Below are 21239 nucleotides of genomic sequence, written 5' to 3'. Positions count from 1 at the left end.
TATTTAAAGCTCCTTCACAACATGAAATTAACCATTTGCCTTGCTACCAGTACTATAGCTAGAGTCCTTTCTCAAACGTGAGCTAGAGAAACTCTCTTGGGTTTAAGCCTAAAGTTGCTATTTGCTTCGACTAGTCTTTGCCTTTCTTTTTCTTTTTTCACTCAATTACACTCAGTCCAAGGCCATTGCTCAAAGAAAGCCGCCTCATTTTAAATTTGCTGCATGCCATTCTGGTTATTCTCTTACTCCAGTTTCTTCTCAGCAATACACGATCTGAACTGCTCAGAGTTGTTCTTTGTTGTGTCTTTAAGAGATCTTTATCTCACCATACAAAAAGTCAGAAGATGCATTAACTAAACACCCAAAAAGTCAACCTGTGTGAGCAAGTCATCTAATTTTCCTGGCCTGTTTCTTTCTTAATAGCCTTTAAAAAATAAAGACGTTGCTATTAAATTATTTTTCAAGTCCATTTAGATTCTATCATTCTATGGTGCTGAGGTCTTTTTTTTGGGGGGGGGGAGAATTATATACAAGGCAGACCTCATCACAGCACCATAGTACCTACATTCAAACGACAAATTTATAAAAAGTGTTTTCTAATAAAACTTTCTATAAAAACTGCTCACTTATATGGCTGCATACCTGGAACCTACGCCAGATTTCCTATGTGGCTTTTGACCATCACTGAACAATACAACTGGGGACTGAATACGAGTGTATTGTGATTACATGTGTGTGGGTATATGTATGTGCACTGTGGTACATGCTTCAAGGGACAAATTCAGGATGCTATTAGAGTTATGGCTATAACCTGATCTAGACGTGGAGTTCAAGATTTAAAAATGAGCAATAAATGAGGGATGTAGGGGTAAAAAATGATCAAAGAAAACTTCAGGAGGGAGGACCCTGAGGCATGAAGAGCTGGGTAATGTCAGTTTTCTAAGAACAATGACAGCCCATAGAAGGGCTTTAGATAATGAAGTAATATGATCAGGTTTTCCTTTTCTTAAAGATTACCTTGGTTTCTCTGTGGAGAACGGGAAGAAGGGCAAGCAAACTTTTGGAGCCCTACTCATTAATAATTCATAGCAACATTTTCTCTTTAATTTCCCTCTCAATTTTTACTCTTGATCGGAAGTTGCTCCAAAGTTCTCTCCTCTCTTCTCAAAAAAACTCTCTAAAAATATTCTCACTTCTGTGTTCAATCTTTTCCCTCATTGTATATATTTTCTTTCTCCTCACCTGCCTTTTTCATCAAAACACAACGCTTCCTCCAACTTGCTGAATAAATCAAAGGAGCAAAGTGGGCCATGAAATGTGCAGTCCCACAGGATTCTGCTCAGAAATGTCTCACGATTTGTTTAATGCTCTGTTGTCACCATCCTGAAATTCTTAACTCTTAAATAAGAGGCCCCACATTTTTCATTTGGCGTTGGGCTCCCACAGTTACTTAGTCATTTATGGAGTAGAGATAAATTATTTTGGTTGTGTTTGAGTAAACATTTTTTCTATACTCTTTTTTTTTTTTTTTTTTTTTTTTTTTTGCGGTACGCGGGCCTCTCACCGCTGTGGCCTCTCCCGTTTCGGAGCACAGGCTCCGGACGCGCAGGCTCAGCGGCCATGGCTCACGGGCCCAGCCGCTCCGCGGCATGTGGGATCTTCCCAGACCGGGGCACGAACCCGCGTCCCCTGCAACGGCAGGCAGACTCTCAACCACTGCGCCACCAGGGAAGCCCCTGTTCTATACTCTTTTACGTGTCATTTCCATGTCCAAAGCTTTGTCCAGTTCTCTTCACTTTTAGTATCAACGTGATAACCTAAGTTACCATTGTCTTTTCCTGATCCTTATATTACATAAATAATTAATGTTAGGCAAAATAGACTTTAAAACAGTTTCTAGATATAAATAGGGATATTTTACAATGATAAAAGCATCAATCCTCTGTCAAGAGGATATAACAATATAAACAATATCTGTACCTAATGACAGAGTGCCAAAATAAATGAAACAGAGCTGTCAGAATTAAAGGCAAAAATAAATAATTCAACAACAGTAGTTGGAGATCCCATTACCCTTCTTACAACAATGAATATGAAAAACTAGGCAGATGATCAACAAGAATACAGAAGACTTGAACAACACTGTAAACCAACTAGGCCTAATACCATTTACAAAATACCCTACTACCAATGGCAGAATATACATACTTCTCAGGTACACGTGGGACATTCTCCAGGATAGACCATAATCCGGGTCATTAAACCAGCTTCAATAAACATGAAAGGATTGAAATTATACAAAGCCATTGACAGAAGAAATTTGGGAAATTCACAAATACATGGCAATTAAACAACATACTACTAAATAACCAATTGGCCAAAGAAGAAATGATACAGGAAATTAGAAAATACTTTGAGGTGAATGAAAGCAAAAATATAACATACCAAAAATGTAATGCAGATAAGGCAGTGCTTAGAAGGAAAATTATAGCTGTAAATGCCTGTATACAAAGAGAAAAAAAGACTTGGAATAAATGTCTTAACTTTTCAGGTTAAGACACTGGAAAATAAGAGAAAACTAAACTTAATGTAAGCAAAATGAAGGATATAATAAATATGGGAGTAGAAATCAACGAAATAGAGAATAGAAAAGCCATAAAGAAAACAATGAAACCAAATGCTTGCTCTTTGAAGAGATCAAGAAAACTGACAAACCTTTACCTAGAATCACCAAAGAAAGGGGAGGACACTCAAATAACTAGAATCAGAAATGACAATAGGAGCATCACTACTGACCTCACAAAAATAAAGAAAGATTATGAAGGAGAATTATGAACACTTGTATCAATAAATTAAATAACTCAGCTGAATGGACAAATGCCTGGAAATACACAAACTACCTACCTGACTCAAGAAGAAAGAGACAATATAAGTAGACCTCTAACAAGTAAGTAGAGATTGATTTAGGAATCAAAAACCCCCCAGAAAAGCCCAGGCACAGATAATATCAGTCCTGAATTCTACCAAACACATAAAGAATATCACTAATTCACAAACTATTCCAAAAAATAGAAAAAATATAGAATAATGTTTTAAGGAAAACATTCCATCTACAATAGCATCACAAAGGGAAATATTTAGCAATAAAATTAACAAAAGAAGTGTAAAACTCATACTGTAAATACTGTAAGACTTGTTGAGAGAAATTTTAAAAGGTTGAAAGACAGCCCATGTTCAGTCTGTTATTTCCTCAAAATGTTAAACATAGAGCTACGACATATATGAACCAGCAATTCCACTCTCAGGTATATACCCCAAAGAATTGCTAACACATATACGTTTATAGCAGCATTATTCATAGTAACCCCAAAGTGGAAAAAACCAAGTGCCCATCAGTTGAGCTAAACAATTGATGAATTGCTAAACGAAGTATGACATATCCATAGAATGGAATATCATTTGGCAATTAAAAAAATGAAGCATTGATACATGCTATAAGATAGATGAACCTTGAAAACATCATCTAAGTGAAAGAAGCCAGACACAAAAGACCACATATTGAATGATTCATTCATTTATATGAAATGTCCAGAATGGGAGAATTTCTGGAGACAGTAGATTAGTGCTTACCAGGGGCTATCACTTACTTCAGTACTCGCTTCCATTATATTCTATTACACAGATGGTCAGCTCATTGGTTTACAATGTGGCCTCTCACGTCAGAATGCTTGTGTCCAAATCCTGGCCCCTCCTTTTATTATTAAGGAGGGATTTTTGGCAAGTCACTCAACCCTCTGAGCCTCACAAAGTAGGTTTCAATCATGTTAGAAAAAAAGAAAGCGGTAGCTAGGCATGATTTTTTCAAGTGGGGGCAAGTTCAGTTTTATAAAAACTTTCCCCCAAATTGCAGAATATATCTCACAGGACTATATAAGGATTGAATGGAGACTACACTGAAACACCATAATGACACAATAGGTGGTAGTTATTGTTATTAATGTTCAATAACTTAATTTCCTAAGTGAACAATTTTTCAAATCTAAAAAATTTATGTCAATAAAATCTTTAGTGACAAAACTTTTTTTCCCCCAATTTTTTGATTTGGTGGTTAAGTTCTGAACAACCTACCAATTCTTACTTATATAAAATATTTAAAAAGAAGTGTTAGCATTTCCAGCTTTATGGGCTAGAAGAAGGCTTAGCTTTTGTTTATGTTTATGTTTTTTCTGGTCTTGGACTTGCTCTTTCTTGCTGATTTACTGTTCAAATAAAAATAAGAGTTGAAAACAGCTGAGAAGGCTCACTAGCTGGCTTTGGAAAAACTGAATATACACTTGAAACTTAATTTTTTTTTCTGAAATAAGTTGCTTTGTTTTTCTCTTCCACTTCAGGCACCCGTCTTTTGAGCTGGAGGGCAATTGATATAGACTAAATCTCAGTAATCCTGTCCTTACAGGACCTTTAATTTTAAGGCGGACCAAAGAGCCCCAGCCTTGCAGCAGAATCACTCCTGAATACACTCGGAGCATGGTTCTAGTATTGTAAAGGTAAGTAATTTTCTAGAGTATATACTCATTTGATACTAATAATGCAATTTTCTCCCAAATATATTAGAAGCTCATCAAGCCTAATTCAAATTTTCAAATTGGTCTTTGTTTCCAGGCATTTTCAGTGGAAAAAGATAGGAAGTATGTTTTTCTTTTAAAACAAAACTACACTGAGCTCTCAATGATACTACCTATTCAAATACAAGATTATGGAGTTTTTGCTTAAACTTATTGATTTTACACCTGTATCTACTTTGCCCTCTGCTGAAAATCCCAGCTTTCGCTGATACAAACATAACTACAAATTTGCTTTAAACTATAATACACAGACAACAGTTCCAAAAGAATAATATCATTACTGAAAATAGTTTAAGGTTTTATCATAAGCTTTCATGCTGTGGTGTCAAATTATGACTTTCGAAATCACTTAGAAAAGTTCCTATCTATGGGGCTGTGCCAACCACTCATTAAACAGATAACGTCCATTTGCATAATTTTTCTTTCAATATTAGGGATTCTTAAAATCAGATTGTTTAATAATTATGTAAATACTCAAATTGTTTCAAAGTTAAATTTACAAAACAAAGTATGAAAACCAAGTATACTCAGAGAATTCTGGCTTGTATTCCTTTCTTCATACTGTTCCTCCCCCATTCCTGTCTCTATGTAAATTTAAAAAATATATATATATCCTTCTTTAATGAATGTTAGCATACTATAAGTACTTTTCACTATCTGGAGTATATAAAGATACCTTACTTTTTATAGCTTCATGTTATTCTCTTATTTGGATGCACTATAATTGAATCAACTAGCCATCTCTTGATGGACATTTTTATTGGTAACCCTTTTTTGTGCATTTATAAATAACACGGTAACAAATAGCCTTCTGCATATGTCTTCTTGTATTTTTGCCAGTGTATCTTTGAGATAAACTGCTAACAAGAGATTCCTAAAGAGACTGCTAGGTCAAATGGTAAATGCATATTTAATTTTCCTAGATATTGTCAAGTTTACTTTAAATTTCTGTATTTCTGCAAGCAATGCATGAGAGTACTCATTTCCTCCACAGCATTGTCAAAGGAATATTCTGTAAATATTCAGACTTTTGTTAATCTGACAGAAGCTGCATTTCTCTTATTAGGAGTGGGTTTGAGTAGCTGTATTTAGGGGACATTTGCAGTGCTTTCTATGAGAATTGTGTGTTCATATTTCTAGCCTTATTTTTTAAATATTCAGTTTTGAGTATTTCTTTCTTTTTAGAAGACCTTCATGTATTGGCCTACTAACTCTTTGTAGTATAGGAAGCTAATAACTTTTTAGTTTATCACTTAATTTTTACTTTATTTTTTTTTGTCATGCAAAAGTTGTGTGTGTGCATGTGTCTAATTAAACTTATTTTCCCCTGGATTTTAAGTATAGTTTAGGAAAGCTTTTCCTACAACCCAGTTATAAAAAGTTCACCCATATACTGTATTCCTAATATATGTATGGCTGTATATTACACATTTGGAATTTATTCTGGTATATAAGCTCAAGAAATTCCTAAAAATTTACCAAGCATGAGCCCATACAAGCTGGTTCCAGCATACCACTCACTGCTGGTGGGACACGCCATTGTCACTGACAAGCTGTTGGCTGGAGATACATGGATTGTTTCTGTGTGTTGTTTCAATTTGTATCTTCTTAGGTATAATGACTGTGTATATTTCATCAAGTCAATAAAGTTCCTGGTGCCTCAAATTTTCCAAATTAAAAACCTCTTCGAACATTGAGAAAAGGTGTCATTATTTTTGACGAACAGTATATTACAACTTCAAGGAAAGAATGTATAACTATTTGGTAAAAAATGTTCTATTCTCTAGTTGAGATTTTTTGAATATAAAACAGCAATCATTCAGTTGCATAATAGCTGCTACTTTTAGAAACAGCAACTGAATAGGGAGATGTCCTTGTAGGGAGATGGACATTATGTGTTAAATGGTCTTGTTTTTCACAGATTGGCACTGACTACTGCTTATAACACTTCATTCAATTTTTTTTTCCTCAGCTTTAGGGAATTTAATAACTCCAAATGGACACAAAAACATAATATGTAATAAAGACTCACCACTACTAGAAGCATCGTTCAGATTTAGCAGTCCCCCTCCGAGCCCTCTGTAACTATGGTAACTGTAGGTCCCATTTCCGTTGATGTACAACACCTCCTGGGAGCCTGAAACAGCTGAGGTTGAGTAAGTGCCCTGGGCCGCCTCTGGTTTACACTGTTTGTCAGCTGGAGCAGATTCATCCTGCAATGACAATAGCATTTCATTATTTATCAAATCACTGTGCTATTTCACCTTGAACAGGACTATCTTATTGTTATCTACATGTCTGCATTGAACAAGAAGAAAAATATAGTCAACGTTAAGTCAGTACATAAGAACATTTTCAATAACTTTGCTAAAAACTAAAAAAAGGAAAGCAAAGTAACAATGTGAGACAGATTGGAGATGGAGCAATTTGCAATTTCCAACTGAATTTAAAATTACGTGAAGAGAATTGTTCACAATAGCCAAGAGAAGGAAGTAACCTAAATGTCCATTGACAAATGAATAGATAAAGAAAATATGGTATATAAATACAATGCAATATTATTCAGCCTCAAGAAAAGAAGAAAATCCTGTCATCTCCTACAACACGGATGAACCTCGAGGACAATGCTAAGTGAAATTAGCCATCACAAAAAGATAAATATTGCATAATTCCACTTATTTTCGATAAATTAGTCAAGCACATAGAATCAGAAAGTAGAATGGTGGTTGCAACGGTCTGGGGGAGGGGGAAGTGGGGAATTGTTCACTGTGTGATTCAGTCATGCAGGATTGGGGGAGTGGTTCCGGGGGAGAGGGATCCGTTGCACAAAAATGTGCATGTGGTTGACAATATTGGAAATTGTTGGGAGGGTGAACTTTACATTAAAATTTTTTTTAATTTTAAAAAGAACTAGTTAGGTTTTAAAAAATTACATGAAGAGAAATAACAATTTACAAATAAATTTGCAAAAATTGGCTTTCTTGAAATTCCTTTTTTTTTTTGTAGTCTGCTCTCTCATATGCTCTCTCTCTCTCTTTTATTTTATGGCTATAGGAAAATTTATTGTGTGCTGATTCCACACTAGGCCCATTACATGCATCACAACAGCCTGACAAAGACTTGAGTAAACCCAGGCTTTTCTGCTTGTTTTTCTTTTCTTAAGTTGCGCTGGTGTCTACAAACCATGCTTCAAAACTTCTAACCAATGAAAGTTGTATGGACACAAATTATAATTGGCAATAAACTGTATATATGTTCATAGCAAAACAGATTGAATGAATTTCCCTTCAACTTTGAGTTTATAAAGTCTAAAATATATACAACATATATGACTTGTCTACTGCATTCTTCATCAATTCTTCTTTTTTTAATTTCTTTTCTTTTTTAAGAAGGAATTAGAAACAGATTTCTAATAAATTCTTAAGAATGTTTTTCATAATCAGAAGTATTTTTCAGCTTATATATTTAGAGTGCATGTTTAGGGAAACAAACTTTCAAATACATTTTTTTTGTGTGTGTGTGGCATCAAGTACTGGAAAAAGAGGAAAAGTGAAATAAGTTTGCTCTATGGACCCAGTAGTATTGCTACAGCCAGAGATATTCTAATCTTTCATGTAGTGAAAGCATTGCCATGACTATCAGAACTATGCAGTTATGACTTTGCTCTTGTTCTTCTGATCTTTTCAACTATAACTGACCTATTCAACTCTATTACACTCAGCTGTAGATCTTAGACATGTGATTTATAAGCTTTTCATCTTTTCATTTCTAGGTAAGATTATGAAATATACAGCAAAATTCCTCAATGTAAATTAAAATGAAAATAAGAATTTTCCTAGCATTGCCCTTAAAAAAAAAACATGAGCGGACGTAAATTGGTATATGAACTAGAAAGTCTAATTGTAATTCCTTGCATTTAAACCTTAGAAATCCCTGTGAAGGTAAATTACTTTAGAATAACACTCTTTCCTGGGAGAAACTGCATTAAAGAAGGGACCCATATACAATCAGATTTTATTGGTATCACTGGCTTTACTATTTAGTCTGGGAAGACAGCAAGTTCCAGATTTTTTTTTTTCTTAAAACTGTAAGTTGGTCTTTGCTAAATACCCAACAGTGGTGGGTTTTAGACTGTGGTTCTCTACCAAAGAAGATAGGGGGCCTTCACCAAATTTACCATTTGTAATATGGACTTTTCCTAAAGACATAACAATATATATGTTTTGGGGTTTTTTTGTACTATGATGAAATTTTATATTACAAATAGTAAGGGAGTTTAAATACTCTAAGATATTGAAGATGATATTTCTAGGAATCTTTGGTTGCTGGAAGCATGTGCCATAATAAGTAGGTCTAAGGTAAATAATTATAATAATTACAGTGCTACTGTGAAAAATAACTATTAATAAAGCAACATTAGTGGTACAGAAACACAGCAACGATTCGAATTTTAGAATCTGTAACCAGCTGTCTTTTAAATGGCATGTTACAATGACCGGGTGAGTGAAAAATGGTCTAACCAATGATGATTACCCCTCAGGCAGTATCCAAAAGTCTTTCATAAAGGTACAGTGAAATGGTCTCCCATCTATAAGTGCTCATCTCCTCCCTGCCTGGGGACAGATTAATATGTGTATTTTATTTATATATATATATATATATATATATATATATATATATTCTTCCATACTAGAATACAGACATATTTTATATATTTATTGCTTGTGAAATTAGCAAAGCTGATCAGAAGACTGATAGATGAATCTGTGATATTTACATGGGTGAACTTTTTTCACATGTATAACTTCTATTTCCTATAAAGTAGTACATCTCAAACTACTCTCCATGGCTTCTGGGGAAATGCCTCAGAGTCTTCCCGAGACTATGGGACAAAGGCATAGAGATATGCTTTCATATTATGTCTTTCCTCTTTACCCAGACGAGCAGCTCTGTCTGCTGTCTTCTACACTCATAAAATCACTGCACTTAAAGCATTATGAAAAAACACTGGGCTGTGCAGTATTCTTTCTGTAGAGGCATGTAGCCATTGCAACTCTGAAAGAAGGCAAATTATTCAATACTTCAAAGCAAGTTTGATGTTCTTGAGAAGGGGCTAGCCTCAAACCCTCAAACAATTCTACCACTAGTGTAACTTCCCAGTTTCCTGATAGAAAACAACTTGGGGAGCATGATAAAATTTGAGTCTCTTGTTTGAGAAAACTCATGGCTATTATGATACATACCCAGTTTATTTTTCTGTGTTTGGAAAATGAAAACAGAATATACTCGCAGGAGAAGAGTTTCTTAATGATGAAGAAAAAGGGAGAAGGCATTGTCTCCACAATGTTTTCTCTCTGATTCTTTGTATGATAGAATTAATTTGTATTATTAAACGTGCTATTTTTTAAATGTGCCTCTGTCTTTTCATTATTAACTGTTATTACAAACCACAGTAACTGCACTGAGCAGGCAAATCATTAATCCTATTAATAATCAAAACAGGCCTTGTAGGGAGTCATTTGTAGTCAAACACAGATTTGCACTATTAATGTTTTGGCAGTCCACTATATGTTGAGAAATACAATGTATGAAAATCCCAGTAATATCTGTGCTGTAGTGTATTTTGGGGAGAGGTTTAATATGAAGTTAATTCATGTTTTTCTTGTGAATGATTACTATTGTTGGTTTCAAAGAAAGCATAAAAAAATAAGTAAATGACATAAAAAATAGATATCCCCTGGAGTCACATTTCATCTCTGTAAGCAACGTTTAATAAACATTAGTTCCTAAAGTCCTCAAATTTGACAGCTTGCTCCCGAGGTTGCTGTGAAGATTATTTTCAAAAGAGAATAATATTAATATGCTACAAGATTGCACATCTAGGCAATGAAATATATTTTATTCATCAAAAACTAGAAAAAATCCTATCCCAGATGTTACTAGACATATTTCAAATTTTCTTTAAAAAATTCCATTAAAAAAGAGAGCATCGATATGATGGGATGACCATCAGCATTGCACTAGGTAATACAGAGTTGTTTTGATTCAGATTTCTTTCATTAAAAATATACAACAGATGAAAGAAACAGTTACGGTGACTTTTATAATTAGGCTTTGGACTTATCAATAGATATTTCCTTTATGCATATAAGTATGCACCTCAAATTTAGGAAAAAATTGGGCTTAGAATAGGAAGAGGGATTACTTACAGATGGATGGCAAGATTGGAATGATTTAGAAGAGTAGGCATTGTCTACTCATTACCCTCTCATCCACACACTATTTGGGAAGAGTGGTTTGTACTCCATCCGTAGAAACTGGAAAGGACAAACTTGAGTTTGCTGAACCTGATCTGGTACTTGGACCATACAGATTGAATTCCTAACTTACTTCAGCTGCCTAAGGAATCCTTTACTCAGGTACCTTACATAGACATGTTTTTCAAAATTAAATCTGACTGGTTCCACTCAACTTTTTGACAATAGGCTTCCAAAAAAACATTGCTTTTATATCTCCCAAGAATTCCACTTTTTCTTAGCTTTTATATTCTCTACCATCTGTTAAATATGCTGTATATTTTCATTAACTTTTCTCTGCCTATAAAGATTATCAGAAAATTCTAGTAAAATTTTCTGCTTGATTCAATAATCCAGATACCTTTCTTCTGTTTGCCTTTTACCTTACATTGTTATAGCAATTGGAGTTTGCAAGGCATTTTTGCATCAATATGGAATTACATTTTTAGTTCATCACTGAGATGGTCAGGGTACCAGTGATGCACCTTTTTAAGGTAAAAAGAAAAACTTGCATAGACCTCAAACAAGCTTATCACTGCAAAATATTAAACACGTGGATAATTCAGGCATCAATTTGCCTGAACTTTTATTGTTACTAGACTTCTCCTAACTTTACATGTTCTTTGTAGTCTGTCTATAGAAGCATTTTTACTTTAAATTACTGCTCTAAATGTCCTCTTTGCTCTTCAAGTATGGATGAAGGGAGGGAGTGCAATTTATTTCACATATAAACTGCTGGAAAACATCTCTACCTTCTTCTTCCACTTGATAGCAAGTGTTCCAGAACTAAGCACATGTGGCTAAGAGTTTCCAGGGAAATTCATAAAAGATCTGAGAGAACCAGAGCTCTAATTTAAACTGCTTTCCTGCTAAGAAAAAAAAAAACCAGTCTGCACTAGAAGTAAATGTGATTATTACTTGGGATGAGGAGAAGTGATTTATGATGCCATCAAAACACACACACACACAAACACTCACACATATAACACTCAGGGAGTAACTTCTTTCATATGGTGAAGAGTATCCATACAGTATCCACTTGTTGGCCACACAAATGATTAAGATGCCAACACAGAAGACTGTTCTTTGCAAAGACGCTCCCAAACTCACTGAGAAAGATAATAAGGGAAGACATGTTTTGACTAAATCTAAGTAGCCTAATAATAAGATCTGAAATAACAGAGAAAACAGATTTGGTTACCGACTTAAGAAACCGAGATAATAGCAGGATACCTTTCACCTAGAGTTTTATCAGTGTTCCCAGAATAGGTTATGTTAACAAACTCTCTTTGTAGCAATATTTACACACACACACACACACACACACACACACACACACACACATACTGACATGATTTTATAAACAATAAATGCTTCAGAACTATTGACTTAAAGAAAAATACAAAATAAATACAGTCCTCAACCTGATATGTAAGGATACATGGCTGGCAAGAAGTAACCCAGTAGCGGCAAAGCCATCTACTCTAAAATTCTTCCTGATGGGCATAAAGTTTTGTTAGTAAAAACAAAAGTAGAGACTTAGCACTCTTAAATTACAATCTTAAATGTAACACTACGCTATTTAGTTACTGACCAAAAAAAATCAAATTTAAAAAACAGATCTTTTTTTCTATAGGTTTCTAACACTTAATTTTTAGTTCTGTTGTTAATATGACCAAAATGAAAATTTAAATATAATGTTCCTTTGAGGTCCTAAAATCTGATTGCAGATATAATTTTTTTGGTCATCGGTTTCACATGTGTAGCATAATATTTTTCACCTCAGAAAAATCAGTTTTAACAAAGCAGTACCAAATCGGTATTTTTCACATTAAATTGTAATAAATGTTATGAATAAAAAAGATTTTCTTCTAATCATAGTATCTTTCTTTCTCCTGAGTTCTCATCTTTTCGTTATTTTTTTTTAATCTACATTTAAAACAACTCAAAACATCTTTTACAAAAATCCCTTTATTTGCAGTTGGGCTCTTTTGATTAAAAAAAAAAAACAACTTCCTTAAATCATTTTTTTCTTAATCCCCTTTAACACAATATTCCCTTTTGGTAAAATAGTTGCAATACTCTATCTGGTGATTCTATGGCAGACATGGTTTCTGATATTACCTATATAACTGTTACTCTCAAATTCTCATTTCCAGTTTCTGTCTTCCCTCTGAGGTTCATGCCTGCATTTCCCATTATTCAGTTATGTCCATTTAACACTTTGAAATTAAATTTCTCTTTCCTCCAGACACCCCTTGCAAAAAATTTTAATTAAAAATAAAAACAACACCTGTTCTATTACCAATGTTTCTTGTTCGAGTTACTGCATCATGTCAAGATTTTTTTCTTCTCTTATACAGGCTTCCCTCAGTCAAACAATAACAAAGCCCTCTCAGCTCCATCTTGGAAATGACCCTCATTGGCATGCATCTGAGAAACACTCTTTGCTAATACATAACGCAGAGCACCATAATCCCTCATTTGGGCTATCGTGATAACCCCCTGACCAGTGTTTTCCCCTACACATCTTGTCCACATCTTCTCAAATGTATGTTTTAAAAATCACTTATGTTGATTTCTCTTTAAAAGTTCCCGAGATTTCTTGTTTCCTAGAGAACAAAACCCAAAGCTCCTGGCATCCAAACCCCTTCAGAGTTTGAGAACAGTCTTTCCAGCCACACCTTCTGTCACTTCCTCTCTTGCACTCTATACTCTGGTCATAGCTTAAACTGAAAAAATAAATCTTACCAGTGTAATACTCTGAGTCACCTAAATTGCCGCATATGTGCACTGACATACAGAAAGTTTCCCACCTATAATTATTTTATGTGTCATAGCCTCTGATGATGGTTTGTCATCTAAATTTTAATCTTTTTTTTCCAAAATTTTCACATATGTCTCTAACGATGAATAACAAACTCAAATTTGCTTAAAAGTTTTTTAGTACTTTAAAAAAAACTTTTGTGTGAAATCAAAAAGTGTTATGTAGGTACAGCAGACTTATGTATGCCCTTCATCAAAAGTAAGGAGGCAAAAGGATGGTATTTTCCTTATAATATAAATTCCAGATTAACAACTATCCTCCCTAAATCTCTAATCTATCCCCCAGACACCCTCAAACAAAAGAAGTAGGACCTATTTATTTGAAATTATTGTATCTCTTCTACTGTATACAATTATCTTTATGAAATAAATGCAAGGAAAGAAAATAGAAAGTAAAAGATGTCATAGAAAGAGAACGAACACTTCAATTGTATATATAAATTAGTTCTTTAGTTCTCAGATTGCTAGAGATCAAAGACCTTGAACCAAACATCCTACTGAAGATGAGGTCTTAAAAAAAACACCAACACAATTATTCTAACAATTAGAAATTTCTCCAAAGCAAGATTCTAAACACTATAGCTATGTTAGAATCTTTAGCTATAAAAATATTACAGCTGAAATCAAATCCAGAACAAATAAGTATTACAGTTGTAATAAAAATTCAGAACAAATATTTTTAGCAATTAAACTTTGAGAAGCACAACAGAGATCAATAAGATTTTTTTTTTTAGAGCAGTTAACCGTTAGTGACTACATAAGAATCCTATTAACATGGTGATGTCAGAAGATTAAGGCTAATACCTACATAATGGCTAACTAGCATATGATGCTGGGCAGCCTGGAGAGGTGCATTATTTTATCAACAGTGTGATCAAATTTGATACATAAAGCTGAGTTTTAAAGGGATTTAATAAGTTTCTGCTAGTTAATTTTAGTCTGATAATAAGATTATATTTTTTATTTTATCCACATATAACATGTATATATATTATTGTTTAATGCTAAAATAATCTCATAAGTTTTAGCACTGTTTTTGACTGTAACATTTTTGCTCAGATCAAATAAAAATAACACATGCCACTTCAGAAGATAAATTAAGAGAAACAAACTGACTTTCTTTTCATTTCTGTGAATATCAGTTTTCCCAAAGTACAAGATCAGGCTACAATTTATGTTAAAACTATGGTTGAATACGTTGTCACAAATGGCTACATAAACCGACAAAACTCAGGCCAAGTACTTTAAAAGTGACCTCTCAGATACGATTTATTTATCCCCAATGTCAGTTATTCAAAATCTTCTAGGTATGATTCTGGAAGTCTTTACTACCGGCTTAAGAAAATTAGGCTCAACTGGGAAAAAGAGCTTTGAAAAATACAATGAAAGTTTTTTTTTAAAAACTTGGCCATGGCAGACAATTTTCATCTTTTCCTATTTCTTTTTGAGTAAGCAGAAAAACTTGACTAATGATGCTATTTCAACAGGATGTTGGGAGGTAATCATAGGTGGTTTCAAAATTAGAAACAGGTGTGCCAGCATGGTTGAATGAGCAGAACAAAGAACAATCCCTTCCGAATGTCACTCTACATAATAGATTCCTTCACAGCTACTTTTAATGAACATTATGTGCAGTCAGATAATAAACATAATTCCATCTGAATTATATATCTTGAAGGAGCCATATAATTGAGATCTTAATTCCTACACACGTTGAAATAAAAGCTTACAGGTTATTATAATTTAATTTAAACTGGGTGTAAAAATTACCCATCCATTTTGATACTTCAAGTATATGCATTATGAAATAGTCAAACTAAGGTAATTAGAAAAGCCCTCAAAATGGTGATGCCTGGGGCTCCCCTGGTGGCGCAGTGGTTGAGAGTTCGCCTGCCGATGCAGCAGACACGAGTTCGTGCCCCAGTCCGCGAAGATCCCACATGTCGCGGAGCGGCTGGGCCCGTGAGCCATGGCCACTGAGCCTGCGCGTCCGGAGCCTGTGCTCCGCAATGGGAGAGGACACAACAGTGAGAGGCCCGCGTACAGAATAACAAAAAAAAAAAAAAAAAAAAAAAAAATGGTGATGCCTGAATCACTGAGTGATGATGCTTCTACATTAATGTGAAAATAAATTTTAAAGGGAACGTGTATAAAACAACGTGAAATGATCTAAAGATAATCTACTGATGAATTTAAAACACATCACTTAAGTCTGACTACATGTTGGTGTTATACGTACACATAAGTAAAATATGTTTTTTGTTAACTTTCCTCTCCTTAATAATACTGCTTCTGATTTATCATGGATAGAGTTATATGTATACAATGTTCTGATTTACCATGTTGACTGTGGGTGGAGGGTATCTAGTAAGAAGAGAAATATCATTGTTGACATATTTCTTCAAATATCAGATATAAAGTTTATAATTTTATTTCCATCTACAATGAAAAATGAATTATTAAAGAAGTCAGTAATTTTTAGGAGTTCTGTACTCTAACTTCTCAAACATACACACAAATAAACCCATTAGTGTTCTTGAAAATACTTGTATTTGAAGAGTAGTGGTAATATCTTCCTTAAGATATCCTTAAGATATTGGATTACTTATGCCTACTCCATAATAAATTTTGGTAGAAACAGTATAACTCAGCTTCTTTTTCCCTTCCATTTTTATTCTCCTGGACTCTGCTAATTTCCCTGTAAGATTTCATCCTGTTTATGACTTCATCTACTTCTTTACACCAAAGATTTACCTCTAAATCTAAATCTGTAATTAAGACCTTTACCCAGGTCCGCATTTTCAAATACCTACCACACATAACTAACTGCATGCCCCACAAGTGCATCCCACTGAGTATGTATGTCAAAATTATACACTTTATCTTCTCCACTCTTAATTCTCCAGCCATAATTTGCTCTGCCTTCTGAATTCTTGATTTCAATGAACGACACCTTCATCTATCTCTGTAGTCTCCTGAGACAGAGATTTGTGCCATATTCAACAGGCCCCTTTTTTATTATCTCATGTGTACAATCCAGGACAAAATCCTATACAGCCATTTTATTTCTTAGTGAATTATTTAAACAATGTTCTATTGAATCTCTTCTATTTACTGGGCTACACATTCAGCAAAGCAGCAGAGATAGATCCTCAGATCCCTGCCCTCAAGGGACCTATAGAGGTATGAGGCAGGGGAGAAACTAGACAAGAAGAAGAAATAAAAAATATAAGTTATAATACTAAGTTCAGTAGTGGTAACCACTAAAAATGAAATAAAATAGAGTTATGTAAAAGAATGATTGGAGATGGGTGTTCCAGAAGGTGTCTTTCTGAGAAAAATACGTATGCCAATCAGGCAAGAAATGGAATGATAAAGAAGAGGCAGTCATGTGAAGATACAGGGGAAGAGGGTGTGTGTGTATGTGAGTGTGTGTGTGTGTGTGTGAACATTGCACTGAAATCCACTCTACACTTGATATGAAACATTCCTCGTATCCAAAGAGCTCTATGATCCCTGGGGTTTGGTTAAATTAGGTAATGTAAACATCATATAGCTTAGACTAGAATTTGCCTTACAACAAGAAATTGTAACAACACATGCTTTTGCTGGTACACTGAATATTCTCAATTTTCCCCTCTAGATGCACTTTCTAACTCTGCTTCCTGGGTGTATAACCACCGTGAACCTAACAGCTGGGCTCACCTGCTCTCTGGCTGCTAGGGTTTCATCAACAGGAAGCCCTGACAGGAATTTAGAGGGGAGAGCAGGGGGCATTTATCCCCCAGTACGCTTTCCTGCCGTGCCATGGTCTGGGAGCTTGCTGTGCTCCTGGATCCTATAAGACAGTCCCTCTTCCACGGCTTTGGTTCCCATCAGGTTCTGCTAATAGTTCCCTTCCATTGCTCCTCCAGGCTTGCTAGTCCTAGAGTACTTCACCATCTCTTCTTGATTTCCTTGGCCCATCTCACACCTATGTAAATAGTCCCTTTATTAAACAGTCTCCAATTACTCTTTTGAACAGGTTACCTGCTGGGACTCAGAATGACACAGTTCTGTTCACTATTGAGCCAACCAGTGAACGACGAGTACACTTTCTTTATTCCCTCAGTATTAAAATTTTTTTGTGTGGTGTATGTATTCCAAAACACTATATTTAATTGGCTAGTATTCCAAGACACTATTACTAATTTCCCCCAAGTTTTCTATCACAAATATAAAACCTCTTGGAATATTTTCCATATCATCAAATCCATCAGGGGTTCCATCAGTTCCATATTTCCCCTCTCCTGGAACTCTTTATCCTTTTATTCCAATCTAGAAAGAGGATTCTCTAGGTCTGCGACATAGAGTCATTCTCCATATCTTTTTCTCTCTCTCCCATTTTGTATTTTCTCTTCTTGGACTCATTAACTTCTTCCTTGGGTTATGTTATTGTTCCAGTGGACAATATTCTCCAGTAACCTTCTGAGAAAGGCTATACATAAGATAGACTCCAGAAAATTATTTTAAATTATTTTTACCCTCATGTTTGATTTGGCTGGATATAAAATTTTCTTCATAATTTTGCAGGTTTTGCTCCCATATTTTTTAGTGTTGAGAATGGTTTTGCTGGTTAACATCCTCTGGCTTTATGATTCTTTATATGTGACTTTTTTTTTTCCCTCCTTGGAGCTTGGAGTTCAAATTTGCCTCTCTATCTCATGTGCTCTGGAACTTACATGATGATGTGATTGACGTAGGTTTTTTGCATTTACTGTCCTGATAACTTTATGGGCTCTTGCATCCTGCTAAAGCAGGTTCTTCAGTTTAGAAAAAAAATTATTTTTGATAATTCCTTCCTCTCTATTTTCTCTATAATTCGAATTATCCAGATGTTGGTTCTCTTAAATTGATCCTTCAAAAAAAACCCTTTGTATTTAATTTTCCATTATTTGTCTATTTTTTAAAATTTCTGGGTAATTTCCCAAATGGCCTTCCAATTCTTAAAACGCTTTTTGACTATCATGTATATTTTTTATATTCCAAGAGTTTGATTTTGTTTATTGTTCCTTTTCATGCATTAATTTCTCATTTCAAGAAAATACCTTTTATTTTTTTAAATCTTTCTGAGGATACGAACTGTTTTGCTTGACAATTTTCTTCTGTTCTTTGCTTTGCTTCTGATATTTGAGTGCCAGGATCTATAGTTCTTTCTCTCTCTGGCTCCTCAATTTTTGAGAGAAGAATTCTAGTCTCCTTAGTGGAGGGAATAACTAGGCTGTCTATTTTTGGAGCTAAAAAGTGAAAAAGACCTGTAGCAGAGATATGTAATCTTTTGGTTGAAGAATTTATTTTGCCCATTTTCAGTATATTTTTCTTGCTGCTATAACTGGTACCCCTGGGTTTTGAGCTTTTTGCCTCTATTTCTCTACAGAATAAACCTCTTATCTCCTCCTTGGGTGGGAAGAAAAAGAGGTCTCCTGGTAATACAGAATTGAGGAGGGCATCTAGGGGGTCTAATAACTTCTCGGATACACTGAATCAATTCTCTTATTTTCATATTCATGTAACTCCACTTTCTGAAATAGCTGGTGCCCTCAATTCTTAGACGTTCCAGGGTCTACAGGGATTGAATGGCTCCTTATCAGTATCTCCCTATGGTCACTTGGAGGTCAGATTTCCATTTTCCAAAAATGAGGTGAATCTCTCATCCTTTCCTGAGTCCTCCCTCATTCTCTACCTCCGTGTAGATCTAAACTTTTTATTTTCATTTTCAATCACTTTAGTAGGGTTTTAGTGGGGTAGAGATAAAGGCAAGGATTCAATTTTCCAGGTCAGAAGCCATGTACACATTAAAACTTTAATGTATGTATTAGATTACTGGTAGGAAAAGTTTGTGAAGCAATGCAATATGTTTGGCATTTGGAGAGTTATGTTAAGTGTATCTTTTTATTTCAGATTCTTGCCCTTTGAAATGGTTTTAATATATGAGATGGCAAACTCTATCTGAAGTTCTCTTTGACAGAAAAAGAAAATTTAAGATACGTAAGCAGAAAAATCACAGTTTCTATTATAATGGCAGTGTAAGTCATTAAAGTTTATAAATTAAACACTTTAAAACTCTGTTAATAGTGGTAAGAGACAACACCTAGTAAACTTATCTCATTTTCTTTGTGAAACAACTATTAATAGAAAAGCAGATCATGGTGACTTTCTATACATAAAACAAGGCATGTGGCAAAATAAGGCAGAGCTGCTAAAAGACAGCACCATGAGGATGATTCACATCTAATAGAATGACCACATCCAAAGACTAGTGAACAAATTGGTGCAACAAGAAGAAAGACCTTTAGAAGGCATGCCGCAGGGTTTTGCCCTAAACCCTTTGCTATTCAATATTTAAATTGAGACACATAAGTACAATGACGAAATACTGAACATTCAGAAACAGGATGTGAAGAAGGAGGGAAAACACTAAACAATGGGGAGTCAACAGCAACAGGATATGAACAACTTCATTATAGGCTAATACTTTATAAGACAAATTTAACAGGGCTAAAAGTATAGCCTTACACTTAAATCTAAAACATGACCTATACACACAAAGTGAGGAAGAAATATAACGTTAGCACCTCTGCAAAAATGTACAGTTATAATTAACTAAAACATTTATTAAAATATTTATTGAGCACATACAATGTGCAAGACACTGCAGTTATAGTGAACGATACAGACAGGAAGTTTGCTTCCAGTGAACTTACAGGTTAGCATGGGAAACAGGTAACACTTCAGATTTAATTATAATTGATTTAAGTCGAGCAATAGACAACGTTTAATATTAGGAATGCATAATAGGAGACTTAACATACAGATGAATTGGACAAAAATATCTAATGTCATCTTAGGCTGCATTAATGAAAGTATATAATGTCTAGAATGTGGACCTGCTGGCAATTAATTATTCCTTGAATAAAGAATGATGTTAACTCAAAAAAAAGAGAGAGAAATACTATATTATCAGGTAATATTTATTGGGCATTTACTATATGCCAGGAACTGTGCTAATTGACTGTCATATTATCTTGATCCTCCCATCCCAATGAATTAGATATTGTTAAACTCTCATTTTATAGATTGAAAAGACAGAGGCACAAAGGTTGCCAAGGGACTTATCCAAGTTCACACAGTGCTAAGTACAGTAACTGCGATCTCAATGTGGGAACTCTGTGTAGTGTGCAGGCTTAACTGATGTGCTTGGCTGCGCAACTCAAGGCTTCCTGGGAGCTGCACTCTAAACCATCATAAGCCGAACACGATTCAGGGGGGAAAAACCAGGTTGCTGGAAGATCTCAACACTTTATAATGAAGTTAAAGGAACTGAAGGTATTTAACTAAAGGAGACAAAAAGTAGTATTTGTTTTTTCATCAGGGAATTATCATGATCAGGCTTACTCTGTCAAACACTGCTGGGAACTCTTTTACAGGTGTCTAGAACAGGTAAAGGGAAATT

General features: G+C 34.7%; 1 protein-coding gene across 6 annotated transcripts in view; it reads right to left on the bottom strand.

Moving 5' to 3' along the window:
- Nucleotides 1-21239, bottom strand: part of NOL4 (nucleolar protein 4) — a 394425-nt gene that overhangs the window by 46387 nt on the left and 326799 nt on the right. For all 6 annotated transcript variants that reach the window (XM_067699379.1, XM_067699374.1, XM_067699375.1 and 3 more), the window contains one exon: nucleotides 6658-6838. In XM_067699379.1, the coding sequence (XP_067555480.1) occupies nucleotides 6658-6838 (181 nt within the window). The remainder of the gene's footprint in view (nucleotides 1-6657; nucleotides 6839-21239) is intronic.

This window comes from Pseudorca crassidens, chromosome 12 (assembly GCF_039906515.1).
Source record: "Pseudorca crassidens isolate mPseCra1 chromosome 12, mPseCra1.hap1, whole genome shotgun sequence".
NCBI classification, from domain to species: Eukaryota; Metazoa; Chordata; class Mammalia; order Artiodactyla; family Delphinidae; genus Pseudorca; species Pseudorca crassidens.
This window is presented reverse-complemented; position numbering and strand designations above follow the sequence as displayed.